General features: G+C 44.6%; 1 protein-coding gene across 1 annotated transcript; it reads right to left on the reverse strand.

Moving 5' to 3' along the window:
- Positions 1-14,031: 14,031 nt before the first annotated feature.
- Positions 14,032-17,530, reverse strand: FZD1 (frizzled class receptor 1). Its single transcript, XM_035130009.2, has one exon. It carries the CDS (start codon positions 17,161-17,163, stop codon positions 15,382-15,384), a length of 1,782 nt encoding a protein of 593 aa, XP_034985900.2. The 5' UTR covers positions 17,164-17,530; the 3' UTR covers positions 14,032-15,381.
- Positions 17,531-20,320: the final 2,790 nt, after the last annotated feature.

Genomic DNA, 20,320 nt, shown 5'->3' on the forward strand with positions numbered 1-20,320 from the left:
TTGTTAGTGGAGGATGTTACGAAGCACTCTGAAAGGAAAAAGAAACTCTTGCACTTAAGAAAGGAAAAGGGAGAAAGAAAAGAATAATTCAGACCATATAATTGATTTTCCACATTTTCAGACTGTGATAAGGCTTAAGCTTTAGCTGCAGAAAAATAAACTTGCGGTTTGTCACAATGTTTTGCAATGAACCAGTGCAATGTAGTGTTTATGAGTGTGGGCACACATGCATACATGCACAGAAATATGCATATATAGATACATGCCTCCCTTTGCACACATGCACAGGCCCATGTGAGCAATCAAACTAACAAATTAAAGCATTAAATTTGCTTTGTCTGTGTCAGTGATATGGAGATTGAAGTGTCTGCAAGTTATTCATGTGCTATTACATAAATATGGCAGCTGCTCCTTCTTCAATGGCCACTAGCAGATCTGAGTTGCTACTTACCCAAGAATTAGAAGATGTTTCACGGTGGCCTTGATGCACAAATCCAAGTGGAACCATTTAGCCATCCCTACCTCAAATCCTGGGGACGCAGGTGGCGCTGTGGGTTAAACCACTGAGCCTAGGGCTTGCTGACCAAAAGGTCGGCGGTTCGAATCCCCGCGACGGGGTGAGCTCCCATTACTCGGTCCCAGCTCCTGCCAACCTAGCACTTCGAAAGCACGTCAAAGTGCGAGTAGATAAATAGGTACTGCTCCAAGCGCTGCTCTGGTTCGCCAGAAGCGGCTTTGTCATGCTGGCCACATGACCTGGAAGCTGTACACCGGCTCCCTCGGCCAGTAAAGCGAGATGAGCGCCGCAACCCCAGATGCACGACTGGACCTAATGGCATAGCTGCCAAGTTATCCCTTTTTATAAGGGATTTTCCCTTATGCTGAATAGGCTTCCTCGCGAGAAAAGGGAAAACTTGGCAGCTATGCCTAATGGTCAGGAGTCCCTTTACCTTTACCTTTTTACCTCAAATCCTAGATAGGGAGAGGGGCAAAGTACACCCACCCATCAAGTTTCAGCTTCAGATAAACATTTGATGCTGAAATTTAGAATGTGGCCATTTCTAATATTTTCTACCGCTTTTATGATACTCTACTTTTTGGTCCTTAAAGTGAATGAGGCTCAGAGGCCAAATGTGCTCTGGACAGGCCACACCCCCTCCTCAACCACACCTTTCACTGGTTGTGCTCTGTGCCCTCCTCTGGCGACTTTACCAGTCTGCAGGGGCATAGTGTGAGGGGTGCCAGAGGGGTCGTGGCCTCAGGCACAGATTTTTGAGGGGGCATGAAGAAGGCACTCCCAGCATGGCCCATAGCTGTCAAGTTCTCCCTTTTTAAAAGGGAAATTCCCTTATGCTGAATAGGCTTCCTCACAAGAAAAGGGAAAACTTGACAGCTATGGGTCACTCCTCTCCCAGCATCAGAGGAACCAACTCTCACAGAGAAGAGCACCTGGAGGAAAAGGGTGCCTATTTTTGATTATATGTTTGCAGACCCTCCAAGTGTCCCTATTTTCCAAGGACACTCCTGGTTTAGAGGTTTTGATCCCAGAATGTCCCACTTTTGGGGGACCTAGTTTTGATCCCAGAATGTCCCACTTTTTCTTAGGTTGTCCCTATTTTCAGTGGAGAAATGTTGGAGGGTATGGAGTTATCTGACCCCTGAGCTGTCTGAAGGCAATCCTGTATAGGGAAGTTGTTGTTTTTTTTAAAAAAAAACTGTTTAATGTTTCCTTATGTTTTTATATATTGATTGGAAGCTGCTCAGAGTGGCTGGGGCAACACAGTAAGATGTGTGAGGTTTAAATAGTAAAATTATCGTTATGGAATAGGATGTCTCTATTTTCATTGGAGGAATGTTGTAGGGTACGTGTTTGGTGCATGTTAACAGTGCAACTGCTTTGCAGCACCAACAAAGTATGGCTGTTCAATCAACCTCTGATACATTCATTTGAAAAAGATAGCAATGGATGGTGTCAGCATTTGATGAGATGTGAGGTAAATGGAAATTACATTATTTCCTTTTCGGTTAATCTGAAATTTGGGTGTTGCTGTTTTTAAGCACTGAAGAGACTGATTAATCACACCGAGAAATAGTTCCACTTCTAGAAATCTCTGTGTGATGTGTATGCAGCCATAGCTTAGACGGGAATTACTGTAAAAGATTCCTTCTACGTGTTGTTCTGTCCTTATTAATTCTTGCCCACCAGTCCAGCACCTGCCTAACTCCAGGGCTCTGGGCAGTTCCAATAAGCAAAACATAACCATAAACTAAAAGTGTGACATATAAACAGGATGATAAATAAACCCAAAATACTGCAACAAAATTAATATCCCAAGAAGCACCTCCTCTCATCCCCCTTAGCAATACAAGCTCGACTTCAATAAAATGCTAACACTTCAGAGAAAGGCTATTTACAGAACTGCTGTAGAGGGGTGGGGGGAAACAGCTTTGAAAGAGTATTCAGATGTATTTTAATAACGGCTTTGCAGCATATGATGGAAGGATATTTACACTCACACCAGTCGTTAGGGAGTTGTAGAGGCACAAACGTGGCTTCTTTTAAAAATAGATCTGACAGGTTAGCTTCGGAATTCAAGACATAAGCTAAGTATGGGTGGTCACATTCACACAACCTTTTCAAACATGGGGGGGACTATATGGTCACTGTGAAATGAAGGAGATTTGGTGAATTATCTAAGAGGGTTTTAAATCTTCACATACACACACCCCTCTGCATTTCATAGGAAGAGTAATGTTTGCTTTGTTCCTCTGGACCCATCTGCTAATCACGAATTCTGGGAAATCAACATGTTAAATATTTGGGGGGGATTCTGCCATGATGACAGACCTTTGTAAGTGTATGTGCCAAAACTATGCTATTATCGCCTGGCTCAACATACATTTTGGAGATTTTCCAGGATCTTGCAAGCAGCTTGACAAATAATAGTGTGTTAAGAATACTAAAAAACATCATCACCAAAGAACAAGAGAGGGGAAAGCCAAAGTGCGTGTTTTATGCCTTTTTCGACATGGATTCGTTTCCATGTAGAAAAGGATAATTTGCCAAGAACAATTTAGAAAGAGACAAGCCTGATAAGAATTACATTGGACTCCCTCCCCCCCCCCCTGTGTTTTTTAGTGGAATGGGAAACTACTTGAGCCTCCAGAAATTGCTATACTGTACTACAACTCCCATCATTCCCATTGGCTGGGGCTGATGGGAGCTATGGTCCAATATCTGGAGGGTCACAAGTTTCCTACCCCTGAACTACAGAATGAATGAGTAAATAGGAGTATGACGTATCCTTAAGAGAGTCCTTACCATTCTCTGTACCCAGGCACACTCCCAGGGAAGTCACTAAAATGAACAGCTTACCTAGACACCCAAATGCCCCAGCTTTGATGATGGTGTTAAACCCAGAACTGAATAGTCCAATGGATACCATAGTTAGCAACCACCACCTACTTGATACAGAGCATTAGGAACCTACAGTAAGGCCCAAGACCCAGCCTTTGTTAGTCTTTGCTTGTGAAATTGGCACAGTGCCCTACACTGCATCCAGATGTTGGCAGGGATGAAACAAAGTTTGCAAAGGTCAACCTTGGTTGCTCATTTAGGAAGGGTGAGGAATGGATGCAGGAAAGGCCACTAAGTTATTGAGGTGCAACAGGGGGTCATCTTAAATATTTTATCCATTTTCTACCATTTAACCCTGAGCTTCCCTACACTCTATGACAATGAGATTTTTTTTTTAAAAAAAATGCCCAATGCAAAGAGCAGGTAGAGCACCCCCAATCCAAACCACAGCAGAGAGGTGAGGCCCCCTTATTTCCATGGCAGGATCCTGATACGTCCCACCCCAGTGATTTACTGTTACATACGTAGCTATCCATGCAATTGCTAATGGCCTGAATGGCATTGCAGCTCATTTGTTCCTAAGTTTTGCCTGGCTGTTGTACCAGCTGTGACCAATTGCATGATTGAGGCAGCTTTAAAGGTTATAAACCATGTGAGTGGCTACAACTACTTCCACATAAGTGGATTGGTTGATGCAAAAATATATCCACATGGTGTTTTCTTTTGGCATCAAGTTTTCTTGGGCTGGTCATGAAGCTTGCAGGTATACGCGAGCCTGCTGGGATGGTGAGGGAGAAAAAGAAGTGCCAGTGAGTATGCTTCCTCCTCCTTCTTGGTGGCAGTTGTAGCTAAGTACTGTGGTTGTAGATGGTGCCTTGTTTGCTCTGCTTTGTGCATCCGGGCTGCAATTCTGGATGGCATAAGAGCTCATGAGCATTTGGCTAATGGTGGTTGGAGTGATGTGCCTGGCCTTTGCCCACCAAGACTTCGCCTCCGATGTGGAAATGATGGGTGCCTCCCCTGTGCAGGGGACACAGCTGCTTACTGTTGAGAGCAAGAGTGTTAGAGCTTTGGCAAGTATATCGGGAGTGTTTTGCCTGCATATCAATATGAGGCATCCCTCCAGCACAGCTAGGCTTTTCCCCAAATCTTAAAGTTCCCAGGCAGCATCATTCTGGGACAAGATCACACCCAAAATAACATATTTAAGGATATTATGTAATGTTTTGTAGGACTTGGAGACTCAGTTCAGTTTCACCTTGAAAAAGAACCTCATTTGTCTGGTTACTATAGTAGCATTTACATGCTGGTTGATTACACTCCAGTTTTCCAGGGAGAAAATGTTATCGATGGCTCTCCCCCACCCCATTTCTAATCTTAAATCATTCCATAAAGAGCTGCTTTATCAGCAATACTTAGCACTATTTGACTCTGAGCAACTGGATAATCTCTCTCTTTGCTTACAGTGTACTGATTAGCATTAACTCAAGATCAGCTGTGTATAGGAGGATTGTGTATGCTGGCAAGTGAATGCGGCACTCCAAGGACTATGTTCCTAGAGGGCAGGTTTGCATGTGTGCTTAATGTAGCATAGCTCCTATTGCTTCCCCCCTCCCCCCAAAATTGAGATGTTCATGGGCAAAGCACGTTACCATAATAATATGCTTTTTTGAGGATCATAAAATAATCTGCATTGGGACTAGGACTGTTAAATTGGTTCAAAAATTATCCAGTGTCACCAACAATTAGTGAGGTAGCCAAGCCTGCAGATGACACAAAGCTATTCAAGGCTGCACAGAACTCCAAAGAGGATCTCTTGAAGTTGTTGTTGTTTTAATTAAGGCAAATGAGGTTCTGTGTAAATAAGTGTAAAGCAAAGCACGAAAAAAGATTTCAAGCATCATATATAGATAGATGGGATCTGAACTGGCAGCAACTAATCAGGAAAGAGATTTAGGGGTTACAGCAGAGAGCACAGTGAAAATGTCAACTGGTAGTAGTAAAAGGCCATGTTCCATGCTTACAGGTTATTGGGAGAAAGAGTGGAAATAACCCTGCCAGTATAAAAAAAAGTACATATGAAAAAATCATGGTGTCACCACCATTCGAATACTATATACACAATTCTGGCCACATCATCTCAAAAATTATTTCATACCTTTGGGGGGGGGTACAGAAGGCAGCAGTTAAAAATGATCTAATCTATTGATCCCTAGAGCCTATGAAAAAGGTTTAAACATTTTATTTTTAATTTTAGAAGAGAGATAACTAAGGCAGAACATGGTAGATGTTTAAAATCCAGGTCACAGGAAGCTGGCACAGTTACAGGTGACATTCAATACTTATCCTGCAGTTGTAATAAATATTACTATTATTATGTCTTCTAAAAATCTGGTAGTTGTTTTTCTCTTTGACATCTGATGGGAGGGTGTTCCACAGGGCGGGCGCCACTACCGAGAAGGCCCTCTGCCTGGTTCCCTGTAACTTGGCTTCTCGCAACGAGGGAACCGCCAGAAGGCCCTCGGCGCTGGATCTCAGTGTCCGGGCAGAACGATGGGGGTGGAGACGCTCCTTCAGGTATACTGGACTGAGGCCGTTTAGGGCTTTAAAGGGCAGCACCAACACTTGGAATTGTGCTCGGAAACGTACTGGAAGCCAATGTAGGTTTTTCAAGACCTGTGTTATGTGGTCTTGGTGGCCACTCCCAGTCACCAGTCTAGCTGCCACATTCTGGATTAGTTGTCGTTTCCAGGTCACCTTCAAAGGTAGCCCCACGTAGAGCACATTGCAGTAGTCCAAGCGAGAGATAACTAGAGCAACTCTGGCGAGACAGTCTGCAGGCTGCAGGCTGATATTTTAATGTGGTAGCATTTACACTCGGAACACGCTGCTTATTGACAACAGGCAGGTGCCTTTTCTGTAACTGTGCTGCACTTTATTTCTGGCACCTGCTTAGATCATTTTTGCTTAGGCAAGCCTATCCAGACATGTAGATGTGCTTTAATCTCTTTTGATGTTCATTTTAATTATTTTTAAATGTTTTCAAATGCTTTTGATTATTTGAATATTATATTGTAAACCACTTGAAGGTTTCACTGCAATTAAGCAGTATTATAATTTTTGTTAAATAATATAATGAAATAAAAACACTTCCGCTTTATTCTGCACTAGTTGAGGCTGCAGCTGGAGTACTAAGTCCAGTCCTGGATGCCACTTTATGAGAAGGACATTGGCAACCTTGAGCATGTTTAGAGGAAGGTGAGCCCGTTGGTGAGGGCCTAGAAGCCAAGTCTTAATAGAAATGGTTGAAAGAGCAAAGTTTGTTAAGTGGAAAGAGGAGAACATTAAGGGGAGACATAAAACGGTCCTGGAATATCTGAAGGGCTGTCACACAAGTGATAGAGCAGATTTTTTCTTGTTGCTCCAGAGGGCTCAGAGGGCTAGACGATGAGTGAGTGAGGGAATGAGTGATCGGATCGCTTTAGCATACTCAGGAATCTAAAGTTGTGCATCTCTTTTGTAGGAAATTGTACTTTTTGCGCATTCTGCAATTTCCAATTCCACTTTTTCTCCCAAGGAGCTCACGGTTCTCTCACTCCATAGGTAATCCCTACAACAGCCCTGAGAGACAGTGACTGGCCCAAGGTCACCCAGCAAACTTCATGGGTGAGCAGGGATTTGAAACCTGGTCTCTCAAGTCCTAGTCCAACACTCTAACCACTCACCACACTGGCTTTAAATCTGTGGGTCAAAATTGCAGGGAAGGGAAAGTTCAGCAAAACTATAGGAGGAAATCCTTAACAGAAAGACAGTGGAGCAAGCTATCTCAGGATGTGGTGGGCTCTCCTTTGCTGGAGGTATTTACTGTACACAGAAGCTTGGCATCCCACCTATCAAGGATGCTGTAGTTGTATCCTGTACTGCAGATACAGCATTGAGCATTAGGTTGGATGGGATGATCCCTTCCAACTGTGACTGTAGATTGCATCCAACCAAGCTATACTCAGAGGAGACCCATTGAAATGACTGGGCCTAAGTTAGTCATGTCCATTATTTCCAATAGTTCAACTCTGGGTGGGACTAATACTGGATAAAATCCTATGATTCTTCCACAGAAGCCTATTGAAATGAACAGAAAGTTCCTGGAGTGAGGGTTGCTCTTTTCATTTGTTTTTATAGCAATTGGACAGAATTGCTACCAACACAGTACTGTAGCTCTTTGTTACAATATTAATTTTAATTCTACTGCTTAGAGCAATTGCACTGGAGAAAATTGCTGTGAATAACCACGTTTAGGCCACCTACCATGAAGCATCTTTTTTCTTGTTGTTCTTCATAAAATAGGGGTGGTTTTTTGTTGTTGTTTATTCGCTCACAGATAATTTATGTCTTTGAAACAGATCAAATTACTTTTTATGGTTTAAGCTAGTATCTTTCTTTGCAAGCACATATTATGGCATAAAGGTCCCCCCTCCAAGGATGACAGTGGCTGCTACATTAATCCCAAATAAATATGGGGTAGTGGTAAAAATGAATCAAATTAGAATGACTGCTGTAATTGGGTAACACAGTTTCAAGCTACAGACAACTTTTTTCCTAGTTCAAGATGTTGCTTTGAGAGCAATAAAAAAAATATTAAAATGAAAATCTGTTTGTTTTTAATTTGTGAATTGTTGTGTTATGGCTTAGTATTAAAAGTATGCTGCAAGGTTTTTGTACATCTTCCAAAGAAACAGAGGTTATCACCCTGCATATAGTTAGGCTGTTTAAATCCCACTGAAGTCAACAGGATTGAAACAAGGCTATGTGCCATTTGCAACCTGGCGGTCCTAGAACTTTGCCAGTATTACTATAATCATAGAACTGTAGATTTGCAATGGACCCTGAGGATCATCTAGTCCAGGCATAGGCAACCTTGGCTCTCCAGATGTTTTGGAACTACAACTCCCATGATCCCTGACCACTAGCCCTGTTAGCTAGGGATCATGGGAGTTGTAGTTCCAAAACATCTGGAGAGCCAAGGTTGCCTATGCCTGATCTAGTCCATCCAATTGCAATGCATGAATATGCAGCTGTTCCTTACGGGGATTGAACCTGCAACCTTTTTGATGGAAAATTATCGTGTACCAATTCAATAGGAGCCAAAGTCATAGAATGAGCAACACCAAAGGTAGCTGTGAGTGTAAAGCCCCAAATCCTAAGCACACTTCCTTTGGGAGTAATTCCATATAAAAGTGTTTGAGAACAGGCTCTAGTATCAAACTGACGCTCATGCCAATGTTTTGATTAATTTTAATGGACAATGACAGCATCCTAGAAGCACTGGTATTATTTTGTCTCAAACTGCATCCTGTCAGTCTTTTAAATCATGTGCCATAATTAACATGATCACATTTTCTGTACTCTGAACACTGGAATGAAATATCTTATTCTCTGTGAGGTGTGAAAGACATTTTGCTTTTTCCTTACACAGATCATTGCATAGTCAGCCAGTACTTCAATCAGGTGAGCTGATTAACCTTTTACAAGGCTATGAAAGCTCACAGGGGTAACAAGCCAGATTGATTGCCACATTTTCCTCCAGGGGTGTCAAAGTGGTGAACTTGGTTCTCCCCGCCATATTTTACCCTCACAACAACCCTGTGAGTCAGGTTAGGCTGAGAGTTAGTGACTGGCACTAAGTCACCCATTCAACTTCATGGCTGAGTGAGCATTTGAACTCCCCAGGTTACATGTTTCTAAGATTGTAAAAGTAAGGCCATCAGGTAGAAGATATTCTTTCCTGAAATGAACTATGAGAATCTTGAAGTCCCACATACTTTGCACACTGGATGCATTTTATTAAATGTAGCCTTCATTTTAGAAAAACAGTGACACTTTCCTACAGTGCAAGGAACCTCAGCTAGGCCCTTGTAGATGCTGGAGTTTAAACAAAAACAAAGAGCTACAGGTCACTGTGCATTCCATTGCCTTACCTGCGCGTCACAGTAAACCATGGTTAACCATGACCACACCTTTCTGCTCTGCTTCACTCCCCCTCCTAGTACACAGTAGTAGAAACCAGAGGTGGATTTTGGGCTGTCCAAGCAGTGAACATACACTGGGTGTCGCCTTCTCAAAGCCCAGAAAGCAAAGTGGTGGACTTTGAGAAGGAGTCACAAGACTCTTGACAAGGTCCTGGAGTCCTCCAGCCTCCTTCCCAAAGCCCAGGCAGCACTTTCCCAGCTTTGGGGAAATGGTGGGATGGCTCTTGGACTCTGCCAGAGCCCTCATGCCTTCTTCCCCAAACCCGATGCTTCCTTGCCCAGCTTTGGGAACACGGTGCAAGGATGAGGGGTGCGCGCCAAATTTGACCTCGCACAGGGCGCCATAATACCAAAGTCCACTGCTGAAGAAGCAAATGGCAGTCCCTGGCTTAATGTTGCATCTGAACCAGGGATCATGGTTTATTTCATTCCTGACAAACAAGACAATGTTTTTTTGGCAGTGTAACAAAGCCACAATCTTGGGGGTTTCATGTAATGCTAAGCCAGGGATTGTAGTTTGCTTCCTCTGCATGCTAGCAGGAAGGAGACAATGAAAAATGCCCCCTTCACGGTAAACTATTTACTATATTTTATGACCATTAACTGTGGTTTGTCATGACGTGCGAACAAGGCCACAGTCGTCATTCTCTTATAACACAGTAAAGACAACCATGAAGTTGCATATAGAAGCTTTGTGCTTCAGCTTTTTGGACATCCCCCATGCAGATGTACAGATTTGTATATCTGAAGCTTGTACATCTCAGTCTAAATTTCTCTTCGAGAATTACAAGGAAAGAGCAAAACAGCAGCAATCTAAAGCATATGTATCAACTTATCCATGCTTCTTGGAATACTTGATTTAATTTCAACAGCAACCAAGTATTTACCTATGTATTACTACTGTACAACCTGCCCATATTAACAAGCATTGAGCCTGCATACCTTTGCATGGAGGATCCCACTGTGGCTATGCATAATATAATTACACAGGTTTTGATCAGTACATGGATCATAACTTGTAAAATATTGTGTGTGGCTACATGGATAAGTGTGCCTCCAACCTCCATGTAGTGACCATCATATTTGAATTGTCCCTTAATTTAGAAGGCAAACCAAGCATGCTAAGTTGATACTTAGCGTGTTCAGATAGCACAGGAGCCAACTCCTAGGAGCCGAGGTCCCTTCAGCTCCCCCATAAAATATTTGAGGGGGCTGGGGCCTCCCAAAGTTGATGGGCATTGCCATTCAAATGGTGTTCGTGTGCCATATCACATGATCAATTATGTGGGGTGGGGCTTTTACCTGGGCCTTCCCAATACTTTGTTCAAGTGGGCACCCCTGTCAGATATTGCTCCTTAGTGCAGGCATCCCCAAACTGCGGCCCTCCAGATGTTTTGGCCTACAACTCCCATGATCCCTAGCTAACAGGACCAGTGGTCGGGGAAGATGGGAATTGTAGTCCAAAACATTTGGAGGGCCGAAGCTTGGGGATGCCTGCCTTAGTGCAATCAATAGGTGTTATTCATCAGTTGTGGTGCCTTTAGTGGTCCAGTGGAGATAGTAGAGTTAGGAACTGTGATGTGGTGCTATAGAGTAATTAGCAGGGTAGTCCTGTCATGTCTGCATAGAAGCAAGTCACGCCGGAGGCAATGGAGTTTACTCTCAAGTGGATATAGAATTGCAGCCTGTTATTTCACCATATTTTTTAATGTCACTTGTACTTGTGGTAAGAACGTAGGCCTTTTGCTCTATCCTCACATGGCACTCGGGCCAACAGGATCTGATTCTTTCCTGCCCTTAATATTGCTCCAATCTCTAGAAGTGCATAGGGGCCCAATCTGTCCACATTGCTCTCTGAACAGAATTGAGTTCAATAAGGCTTCTTTCAGAGTAAGCATGCTTAGGATTGCACTGACAATAGTGTTGTTTTTTGTGTGAAACTTGGTTTGTGCAGCTTTACTCAGAAGAAACCCCCACTTCAATGCAGGGGTGAAAGTCTATAGCATTATCACCCTGGAATTGGCATGCTTGTTTTGAACATTCCCTTGAAGATAATGAAGCTTTCTGGGAAAATAGAATCATGCCTATCAGATGGCTATGTTCTACCTTCACTGTCAAGAGGCATTATGACTCTGAATACGTGTAACTGGGAATTGCAGGTGGGCAGAGTGCTGTTGCATTCATGTCCAACTTGCAGGTTTCCCACAGGCATTTGGCCAGCCACTGGGAGAACTGGACTAGATGGATCATTGGCCTGATTCAGCAAGCTCATCTCATGTGCTTATGCCACTATTTTATTGTCGGCAGCAGCAAGGCACAGGACAGACCTAGTGCACTCGAGATGTTTTGGACTACAGCTCCCATCAGTGCAAGGGTTGACTAGGGCTGATGTGAGTTGCAGTCCAAAACATCTGGAGAGCATCAGGTTGGTGAAGTGGGTGAATGTTAAGTGAAATAAATGGATGCTGCACTACATGGATTGTGGCCTTCCTTTATTTGAAAATATCAGCTCTTTTTGTAAGCATATTCAAATATCAAAACGCATAACCGTTGGCATGGGAAGGGTCAGTGATAAACTGGTATGGAAATGTTTCAACATGTGTTTCACTTGAAAATCAAATGGTAACTGGAAAGTTTGAAACTGTTTGGATAGTGACAAATTCAAATCTGTGTAGCGTAAGACATAACAGTGAAGTAGCTTATGTGCTGCAAGCAGGATGAAGAAATGGAGCAGTTATGTTATGGCTCAGTGGCCAATCCCACCATGCCTAGGCTGCTGTAATATGGCTGTCAGTAGAGGGGCAACAAAAGCAGAGACTCAACTGAGCTTTATTTAGTATGAAGTACATTGATTATGTAAAAAATCAGGTTATGCTACTGTTGTGTTAAAGGAAGCAGATAGGGGTTGTTTTCAGTCCTAGGATTGTTATAGAAAGAAAGCCTCGTGTCTTTATTTCAACAAGGCCGTGAGAGGGGCATGATGTACATGAAAAACATGTACACAAATATGCAAAAGAGAATAAAAACTGAGCAAATACCATTTACTGGAAAGTCACTCAATGATAATGAAGTTTAAGGTCCAGACACCTCAATAGTCATTCCTTTTAGAGTAAATGGACCCGGCCTTCTCTCATTCCATGCATCATATATGCATTTAGACTCAATATGACTGTTCAATTAAAAACACCTAATGTATTCAGAACTATAAAATTGGTCTGATTAGAACACAACTACATATCAAATGAAATTAAGTGTGGTTGCTTACATAATTTGAGCTAAAATGTTTAAGGTATTTTTTAACTGTTTGCATTTCTATTCTCTTAAATTGCTGCAAAATTATCTATATTCTGTTTTTAAAGTTTCTGTGACATCCTGATATATATTCTATAAGTTTCTGTACCATTGTGTTATCACATACAGTACTTTGTCATTTACTTGGTTTTCTTTTAGTTCTATTGGGTATATATAACATTTCCTAAAGCCGGTAAATGCTATTTAAAATGCAATTTCATTAGACTAAAATATTTATTTTGATCAAAATATTTTGATCACTGATGAACCACTGTGAAAGAGGATCTCCCCTACAAAGAAAAGAAATAGGCACTTCACCCTTATATCCAACTTAAGCATTCTAAATGCATTGCCTAAAGTTGATATTCTGTGAACATAAATTCTAAAAGCAATTTGAGCAGTGTGAAATTTTTCATATATTGGTGTTAAAGGAGCAAGCATGCCACAAAAGAGCACCAAATTGGTATTTTAAAGAAATAAACACTTATAAGCTTTTTATCTTCTGTGACAGAAGAAACAGGTTTTACACCATCAGCTCTACTCCTCATTAATTGTACACAGAACATATTATAGAATTATAGAGTTGGAAAGGTACCGTAGTTCTTTCTGTTTTATGTACATTTAAAGACTGGTTTAAATTAAAGAAAAAGAGGTATACAATGTAGCCTGTTTTGCTTGATTGGGGGGGGAGCACGTACAGCTTTAGTTTTAAAACAGTACAGGATGAGTGTTTTAAATTTCTATGAAGAATGTTAAAAGGACAAGATAATTTTGTACAAAACTTCAATTTATTTCAAAGAAATTAAAAATATGTATTTTATATATATTTATATATAAACTTCTATTCCTCTATAAATATAGTTGATCTTGCAATAGTGAACAGAAAGAAATGCATGCCAAATTCACATAGCTATGCATTTTAGGGTAAGGTTAAGTCATGGATAATATTTATGACAGGTGCTTATATAAAAAGAAGTTTGAAACAGTACAATCGGAAGAGCAGCAAGTCTGCTGCTATACAAAGGATTAAATATTAAAAGGTGTTTGCCAGTTAAAATTGACACATCTTGTATAAGCCTGTTAAGGAAATATGAGCCATAACAGTTCAGAGAGAACACAGACCAATCATACACAGGCTCTTTTAGCTTTACATATAAATTACTATATTGAAACATCAGGCTTGTAGATTCTTTGGGGTCTCACACCCTATCATTCAACTGAAATCTATTTTTCTTGGCCGCATAAATCACCATGCCTTTCATTCACCTACTAACAAGAAGGAATTAAAACCCACCAGTTATGAAGATATGCAGAAATGAAATGTCAGTGTTATAAATGCTGTGAAAATCTGAATAATCCAAGCTGCAGAGATCTTTTATTGGGTTTATGTCCCCCCTTTCTTCTTGGTCATACTGAGTAGGTTTGTAAAAATCAGCTCAACAGCGCTTTTCCTGATGGCTCTCTCCCAGCAAACTCATTAAACAGAAAAACAAAAAAAAAGCTATCAAAAGAGCAGGCTATTAAGAAATGGAGTGTCAAAATCACAATCAAAATGCACCACCTTGTCCTCACTACAGATTAACAATTACAACCAATGGCCGTATTTCCATAGAAAGTAGAAGCTGCCTCTTACAGGCTTAAAAGGCAGGCTGCCCATTCAATATATTAACAAAGTTAAGAGAAAAGTTAACAGTTCTTTAAAATGGTCAGATGTGTGTAAAGGAGCAGCTGGTGAGAAAATATCACTCCCAACCTTTCAATTTCATACTTCTTAAAAACAGGTCACACCTTTAGGCAGAGCTTAGGAAACTTTCTCACCAAGAGTTTGGTGGTGGAGAGAAAGTTTTCTTAGGCAAGGGCTAGGCAATACAGTTGGGTAATAATAACATGTAATTCCCTTTCCCATACTCCTCCCCAGGTGGGGTGGAACAGGTAAAACCGCTTGCTCCTTTATTCCTTCAGGTCATGCTGAGCAGAGATGGGAGTTAAGGCTTTTCCACTCCCTGTCTGTATTTGTCTTGCAGCACAGATCAAGTCAGCTGTGCAGCCTACTCAGATAATTTTCCTGAAACCATTCATTGTACTGGTACCATATCAGTGGGGCAACTTATAACATACGGTATGTCAAATTATGAATCGGTTATCCTTAATCCTGGACCTAAGCAGCTTGACATGCAACTATTACCATGACGTGTGGGGTGGGAGGTGAGAAAAGGAAAGCTATTGGGCTCATTTTGGTTCCTATGACATCAACTTTGCAAATAAAATTAAGAACATTGGTTTTCTTTCTCCTTTCTTCAGAGAGAGAGAGAGAGAGAGAGAGAGAGAGAGAGAGAGAGAGAGAGAGAGAGAGAGGAAAGGCTGCAAACTGGTTAAAAAATTTCTAAATAATTACAAAAGTGAGAACTTTGCAATTTAAATACAAATATACTTACAAAATCTTACAGAGGCTATTTACAACCTCAGATGCATATCCCCAACTTTACAGTAAAATTTAGTCCAGTAGAAGGCAGGAGGCAAGAGGAATAAGGTCTGTTTCTCCACCAGCACCAGCCTCTTTACATCCAGTCCCCTGTGGGCTGGAGAGAAAAGTCATAAGACTTTGGACAGCACCTATGTGACCACTTTCTCTCCTTTACTTTCTGGCTGGGACTGTGAGCAGAGAGCAAGTTCCTTTGCCAGCTATCTCTGGTTGGTGTGGGAGCTTCACACTGTAGTTTCCCCTTGCTTACTGTTGGTGAGTCTGCTATAGAACTTCCTCCAGGAATTGAGTGTTTTCCCAGACCAGATCCAAAAGCCAGAAGTGATGCCTACAATTAAAGTCATGAGATACTTGATCATAAAGACGGTGAAGTCAGGACTCATGGGCGGATGGTGGTGGTTACTGGGGCAAGGGATGGCATAGCTCTTGCAGCTTTGAGCAAACCAACTCCTTTCCCACTGTTCCCTAAATGCTTGCTCGTAAAAATAGCAGGCAATGACTATGGTGGCAGGCACTGTGTACAGGACGCTGAAGATCCCTATCCTAACCATCAGCTTTTCCAGCTTCTCTGTCTTGGTACCATCGTGTTTCATGATGGTCCGAATTCTGAAAAGGGAGACAAATCCAGCCAGGAGGAAAGAAGTGCCAATGAACAAGTAAACAAACAAAGGAGCCAGCACAAAGCCCCGCAGGGCATCCACATTGTTGATGCCCACAAAGCAGACGCCACTGAGCACATCCCCATCCACCTGCCCCAGAGCCAAGATGGTGATGGTTTTGATAGCGGGCACAGCCCAAGCAGCCAGGTGGAAGTACTGAGAGTTGGCCTCGATGGCTTCGTGGCCCCACTTCATGCCAGCCGCCAGGAACCAGGTGAGGGAGAGGATCACCCACCAGATGGAGCTGGCCATGCCAAAGAAGTAAAGCATCATGAAGAGGATGGTGCACCCTTCCCGCTTCGTGCCTTGCACCACCGTCCGTGAGCCATCGTCAGAGAAGCGCTCGTTGCACACCACCTTCTCCTCCAGCAGGAACCCTGCGATGTAGGCCACCGCCACCGCTGTGTAGCAGCCTGAGAGGAAGATGATGGGTCTCTCTGGGTAGCTGAAGCGCTTCATGTCCACCAGGTAGGTCAGCACAGTGAAGAGGGTGGAGGCGCAGCACAGCACCGACCAGATGCCAATCCAGGTGCGGGAGAAGCGCAGCTCCTCCTGCCCGAAGTACATGAGCCCGTAGGGGCGCCCGGACTCGCAGGGCGCCCCGCAATCCTTCTCGCCCAGGAAGCGGTAGTTGAGGTAGGAGGGCACCTTGAGCACCCGGGGGCAGGTGAACCTGCCCGCCCGCTCCGCCAGGTGGCTCCCTCCGCCCCCGCCGCCTCCTGCCACGCCGCCGCCGGGCCGCAGCTGCGGGTTGCTGGTCCAGAACTCGGGTCCCAGCGAGGGCGTGGGCGTGCCGCGCTCGGAGGTGTTTTGGCCCACGCAGAGCTCTTCGGCGCCGTGCACGGGGAACTTCTCGCAGCGCAGCGTGTCGGGCCACTGGAAGCCGAACTTGTTCATAAGCGCCTCGCAGCCCTGGCGCGCCCGCTCGCACAAGGAGCGGCAGGGCGGCAGCGCCTGCTCCAGCACGGTGCACACGGGCGCGTACATGGAGCACAAGAAGAACTTGAGCTCGGCCGAGCACTGCACCTTGACGAGCGGGTAGAACTGGTGCACCTCCAGGCCCGCGTCCTCCTGGTTGGTGTGGCCCAGCAAGTTGGGCATGATGGTCTGGTTGTACGCGATGTCCGTGCACAGGGGGATGGTGATGGGCTGGCAGTAGCCGTGGTCCGGCACCGAGATGCCCCGCTCGCCGTTGTACTGCTGCTGCTGCCCCAGAGCGGGAAGCACCGGCGCCTCAGTGCACAGCAGCAGTAGCAGCAAGAGCGGCCGCGGGGAGAGAGCGCCGGCCCGGCTGCCCCTCTCCGCCTCGGCCCCGCTGCAAACTTGCCGAGTCCACTTCTCTGCCATACTTCGCCGGGTCCTCTGGCTCCTGCTCCCGCCGCCGCCTTCTCTGCCGCCGCCGCCTCCCTCTCCAGGTCCCTCCTGCTGCTTCTGCCGCCGCCTTTCACCTCCACTCCTGCCAGGTCAAACTTGAGCCTCCTGCAGGGGAGGCTGCAAGGAAGAGGAGGAAGGCGAGGGCCACCCCGCGAGCACGTCCCTCCGCCGCGCCGCCAGCGCGCTCTGCTCTCTCTTTCGCCTGCCAGGCAGAGCGCGCCAGCTCCAGCTCCAGCTCTTGCTGCTTCTGCTACCGCCGCCTTTTCTTCTTCTTTCTCCGCCACCGCTGCCGCCTGACCATTTGTGGCAATCCCTCAAGCCCTCTCTCCCTCGAACCGGTTTCCAGGCGCCCCGCAGTCTGCCTTTCACCAGAAGGGAGGAGCCTTGAAACCGACGCCTAAGTTTTCCCTGCGTCAGGGACCGTCGCCCAACATCACTCCCCGCTTCCAAGCGCAGGAGGAGGCGGAGGCCGTCCGATACGGTTTCTCTCTCTCCGCCCTCCCTCCCGCCTCGCTCCTCCTCTAACTTCTCCTCCAGGACACGAGGGGGAGGGGGGGAGGCCAGACTTGGTGGGTTTTGCCTTAAAAAGAAGAATAGACCCATATGCTGTGTGAGCAGCTAATGAATAGGAGGGAGCAGACAATTGCTTTCTTCCCCTTTCTACGCCTAAAAATTCGGTGGTTCGCATTTTAATAAAATGCAGGGGGGGGGGGGCAGGAGAAGACTTAAGGCAAGGATGTATGTTTGTGAATTAGAGCAAAGTTTTAGAGCATCGCAACTTCGAGGTGGACGCTCGTTTGCTGAGCAGCTTTCAATAAAACAAAAACGACAAAACCCTCAACCACCAAAAACTCTTCACTTGAAATGATTGTAACCTGACGCAGGGAAGTCTTTAGAGGCGGCCTCTTGGCGCTCCTTACTCAGCGCTCTCTTCCCAGCCGCCCGCCCTTAAACACACTTGTAAAGTCGACAAGAAACGATTATGTATTTTTTTTTATTAAAAAAATGAAGCAAACATTAAGTCAGTTTCTTCCCAGAAATTAACATTTAAAATGACAGCTGTTCCCTCCCTCCCTCCACCCAGACATCCACCTGAGAACTTACAAAACACATCATCGCTGGAGGGACTGATGTCAGGCTGGGAGGTAAAATTGGGCAAATATCTCAAAGGATTTGAAGACCAAACCAAAATAAAACCAAAATAAAAAATCAGGACCAACTTTTGTGGCCCAGATCAAATACTGTACATAATTACCTGAGTGGAATGGAGTGTGGCTGGCTTTCAAACAAACATGAGAACTTGAGGAGAACCTTTAGTCCTGTGGCCCATTTATTCCAGCCAGCAGTGAATCTACATTTTGGGTGCCTTGAAGTTTGAACTGTTACTTCTCAACCAACAACAAGGTCTGGGTAACCACTGTTATCTTCATCAGTAGGGTTGTTCCTTGGCAGATCACCACTACTGACTCTCTAACTTTGGGACTGTTGAAATACAGTAAAAACAAACCAAAAAACCACACACCCCAGTATGAATTGTACGACACAAATTGTGGATGTATTAGTCCCAAAAATGTTAAGCAATGAGGACTAAAATCACTTCTGGGGCCACTCTGGGATTGAGGGTCCTGAAGCTTAAGCTTCATTAGTTTCATAGATCTGTCCCTGAGTCCAGCATCCTGTTCTCACAGTGACCATGCATACCTCTGGGATATCAGCCGCAAAACATGAGCACAAGAGCATTCTCCCCTTCTGTGGTTCCTAGAACCTGATACTCTGAAGCATTAGTAACTGGTAATTGGTAATGCTGCTTTACCACCTCTGACTGTGGCTGCAGAGCATAGCTACCATGCCTCGTAGCCAGTGAAAGCCTTATCCTCCATGAATTTGTCCAATATAGTAGTATTCTTTTAAAGCCATGCAAGCTGGTGGCCATCACTGCCTCCACTGGGAATGAGTCTCATAGTTTAACTCTGTGCTGCATGAATGCATAACTTCCCAAGCTACTCAAGGTACTCGGGTTACTTTAGTTAGGTGGTGTGCCCACTGAATAGTATCTTGCACATGTATGTGTATGAGGATAGGCAGAAACAGCAAAAGAAATGCATAGCTGAAGGAGAGACATAGATCTCACGGTGTTTGACAGGGCAGTCTCGAGCAGGTCGGGCGCCCTGGTGCTGAGGCGCAGAGATCGCTCTGGCGCCCCCCGCCCTTGCAGCGCGCAGCATGGCTTCCGCACGGCTTTGCTGCGCAGTGCCCTGCCTGCCAGCATGGCCCCCTGGCGCCCCGCGCCACTGGGACTATACCTAGAGCCGGCCCTGGTGTTTGATCTATCAGCCAAAAATTAGAGGTAGTTTTAGCTTTCAAAAATACATCCCTCACCCACAAATAAAATCAAGGTTTTTGGCAAGAATTGGGACTTCAGGCTACTGCAGCAGGTCTCTGATAGCTGTAATGCTACAAGGAGGATAAATTGTCATTATAACATTTAGTCACTAGGTGGCACTCGACTTAGTTGTGTTTAGCTGGAATCGGGAGTTTCCTGTTCTTGTTAGAGACAGTAGGAAGGTTCAGTTCGTGCCACCGTTGCCCATGTGTACAGCAGCCATGCCCCTTTGTTGTCCTTGTGCTTAGCCAGCCTGTGAAGGGGCTCAGTAGGCAATGAGCTCTTCGACATAAGGAGGAATCTTGGGCCAATCAGGGGGCACCTTTGCAGTGTGGGAGGGGTACACATGGAAATCCCCTTCACATGCTGACTGAACGTATAAACAAGTCGAATGAAGCCGTGGCTTTTGCACATGGGGCGGGGCTAGCTTTCTTCAGCATATGTGTTGGGATCATCTGATAACTTCACTGGGCAAATGTGGCTATAAGCCTGTTTAAAGGTAAAGGGACCCCTGACCATCAGGTCCAGTCGTGACCGACTCGGGTTGCGGCGCTCATCTCGCTTTATTGGCCGAGGGAGCCGGCATACAGCTTCCGGGTCATGTGGCCAACATGACAAAGCCATTTCTGGTGAACCAGAGCAGCACACAGAAACTCCGTTTACCTTCCCGCTGTAGTGGTACCTATTTATCTACTTGCACTTTGATGTGCTTTCGAACTGCTAGGCTGGTTTACACACTCCCATTTG

The sequence above is a fragment of the Zootoca vivipara genome, chromosome 12, assembly GCF_963506605.1.
Source record: "Zootoca vivipara chromosome 12, rZooViv1.1, whole genome shotgun sequence".
NCBI lineage: Eukaryota > Metazoa > Chordata > Lepidosauria > Squamata > Lacertidae > Zootoca > Zootoca vivipara.

Bases quoted from the DNA above. Each gene is read 5' to 3' on its own strand.
- FZD1 (XM_035130009.2), bottom strand. From the start codon at position 17,163: ATGGCAGAGAAGTGGACTCGGCAAGTTTGCAGCGGGGCCGAGGCGGAG.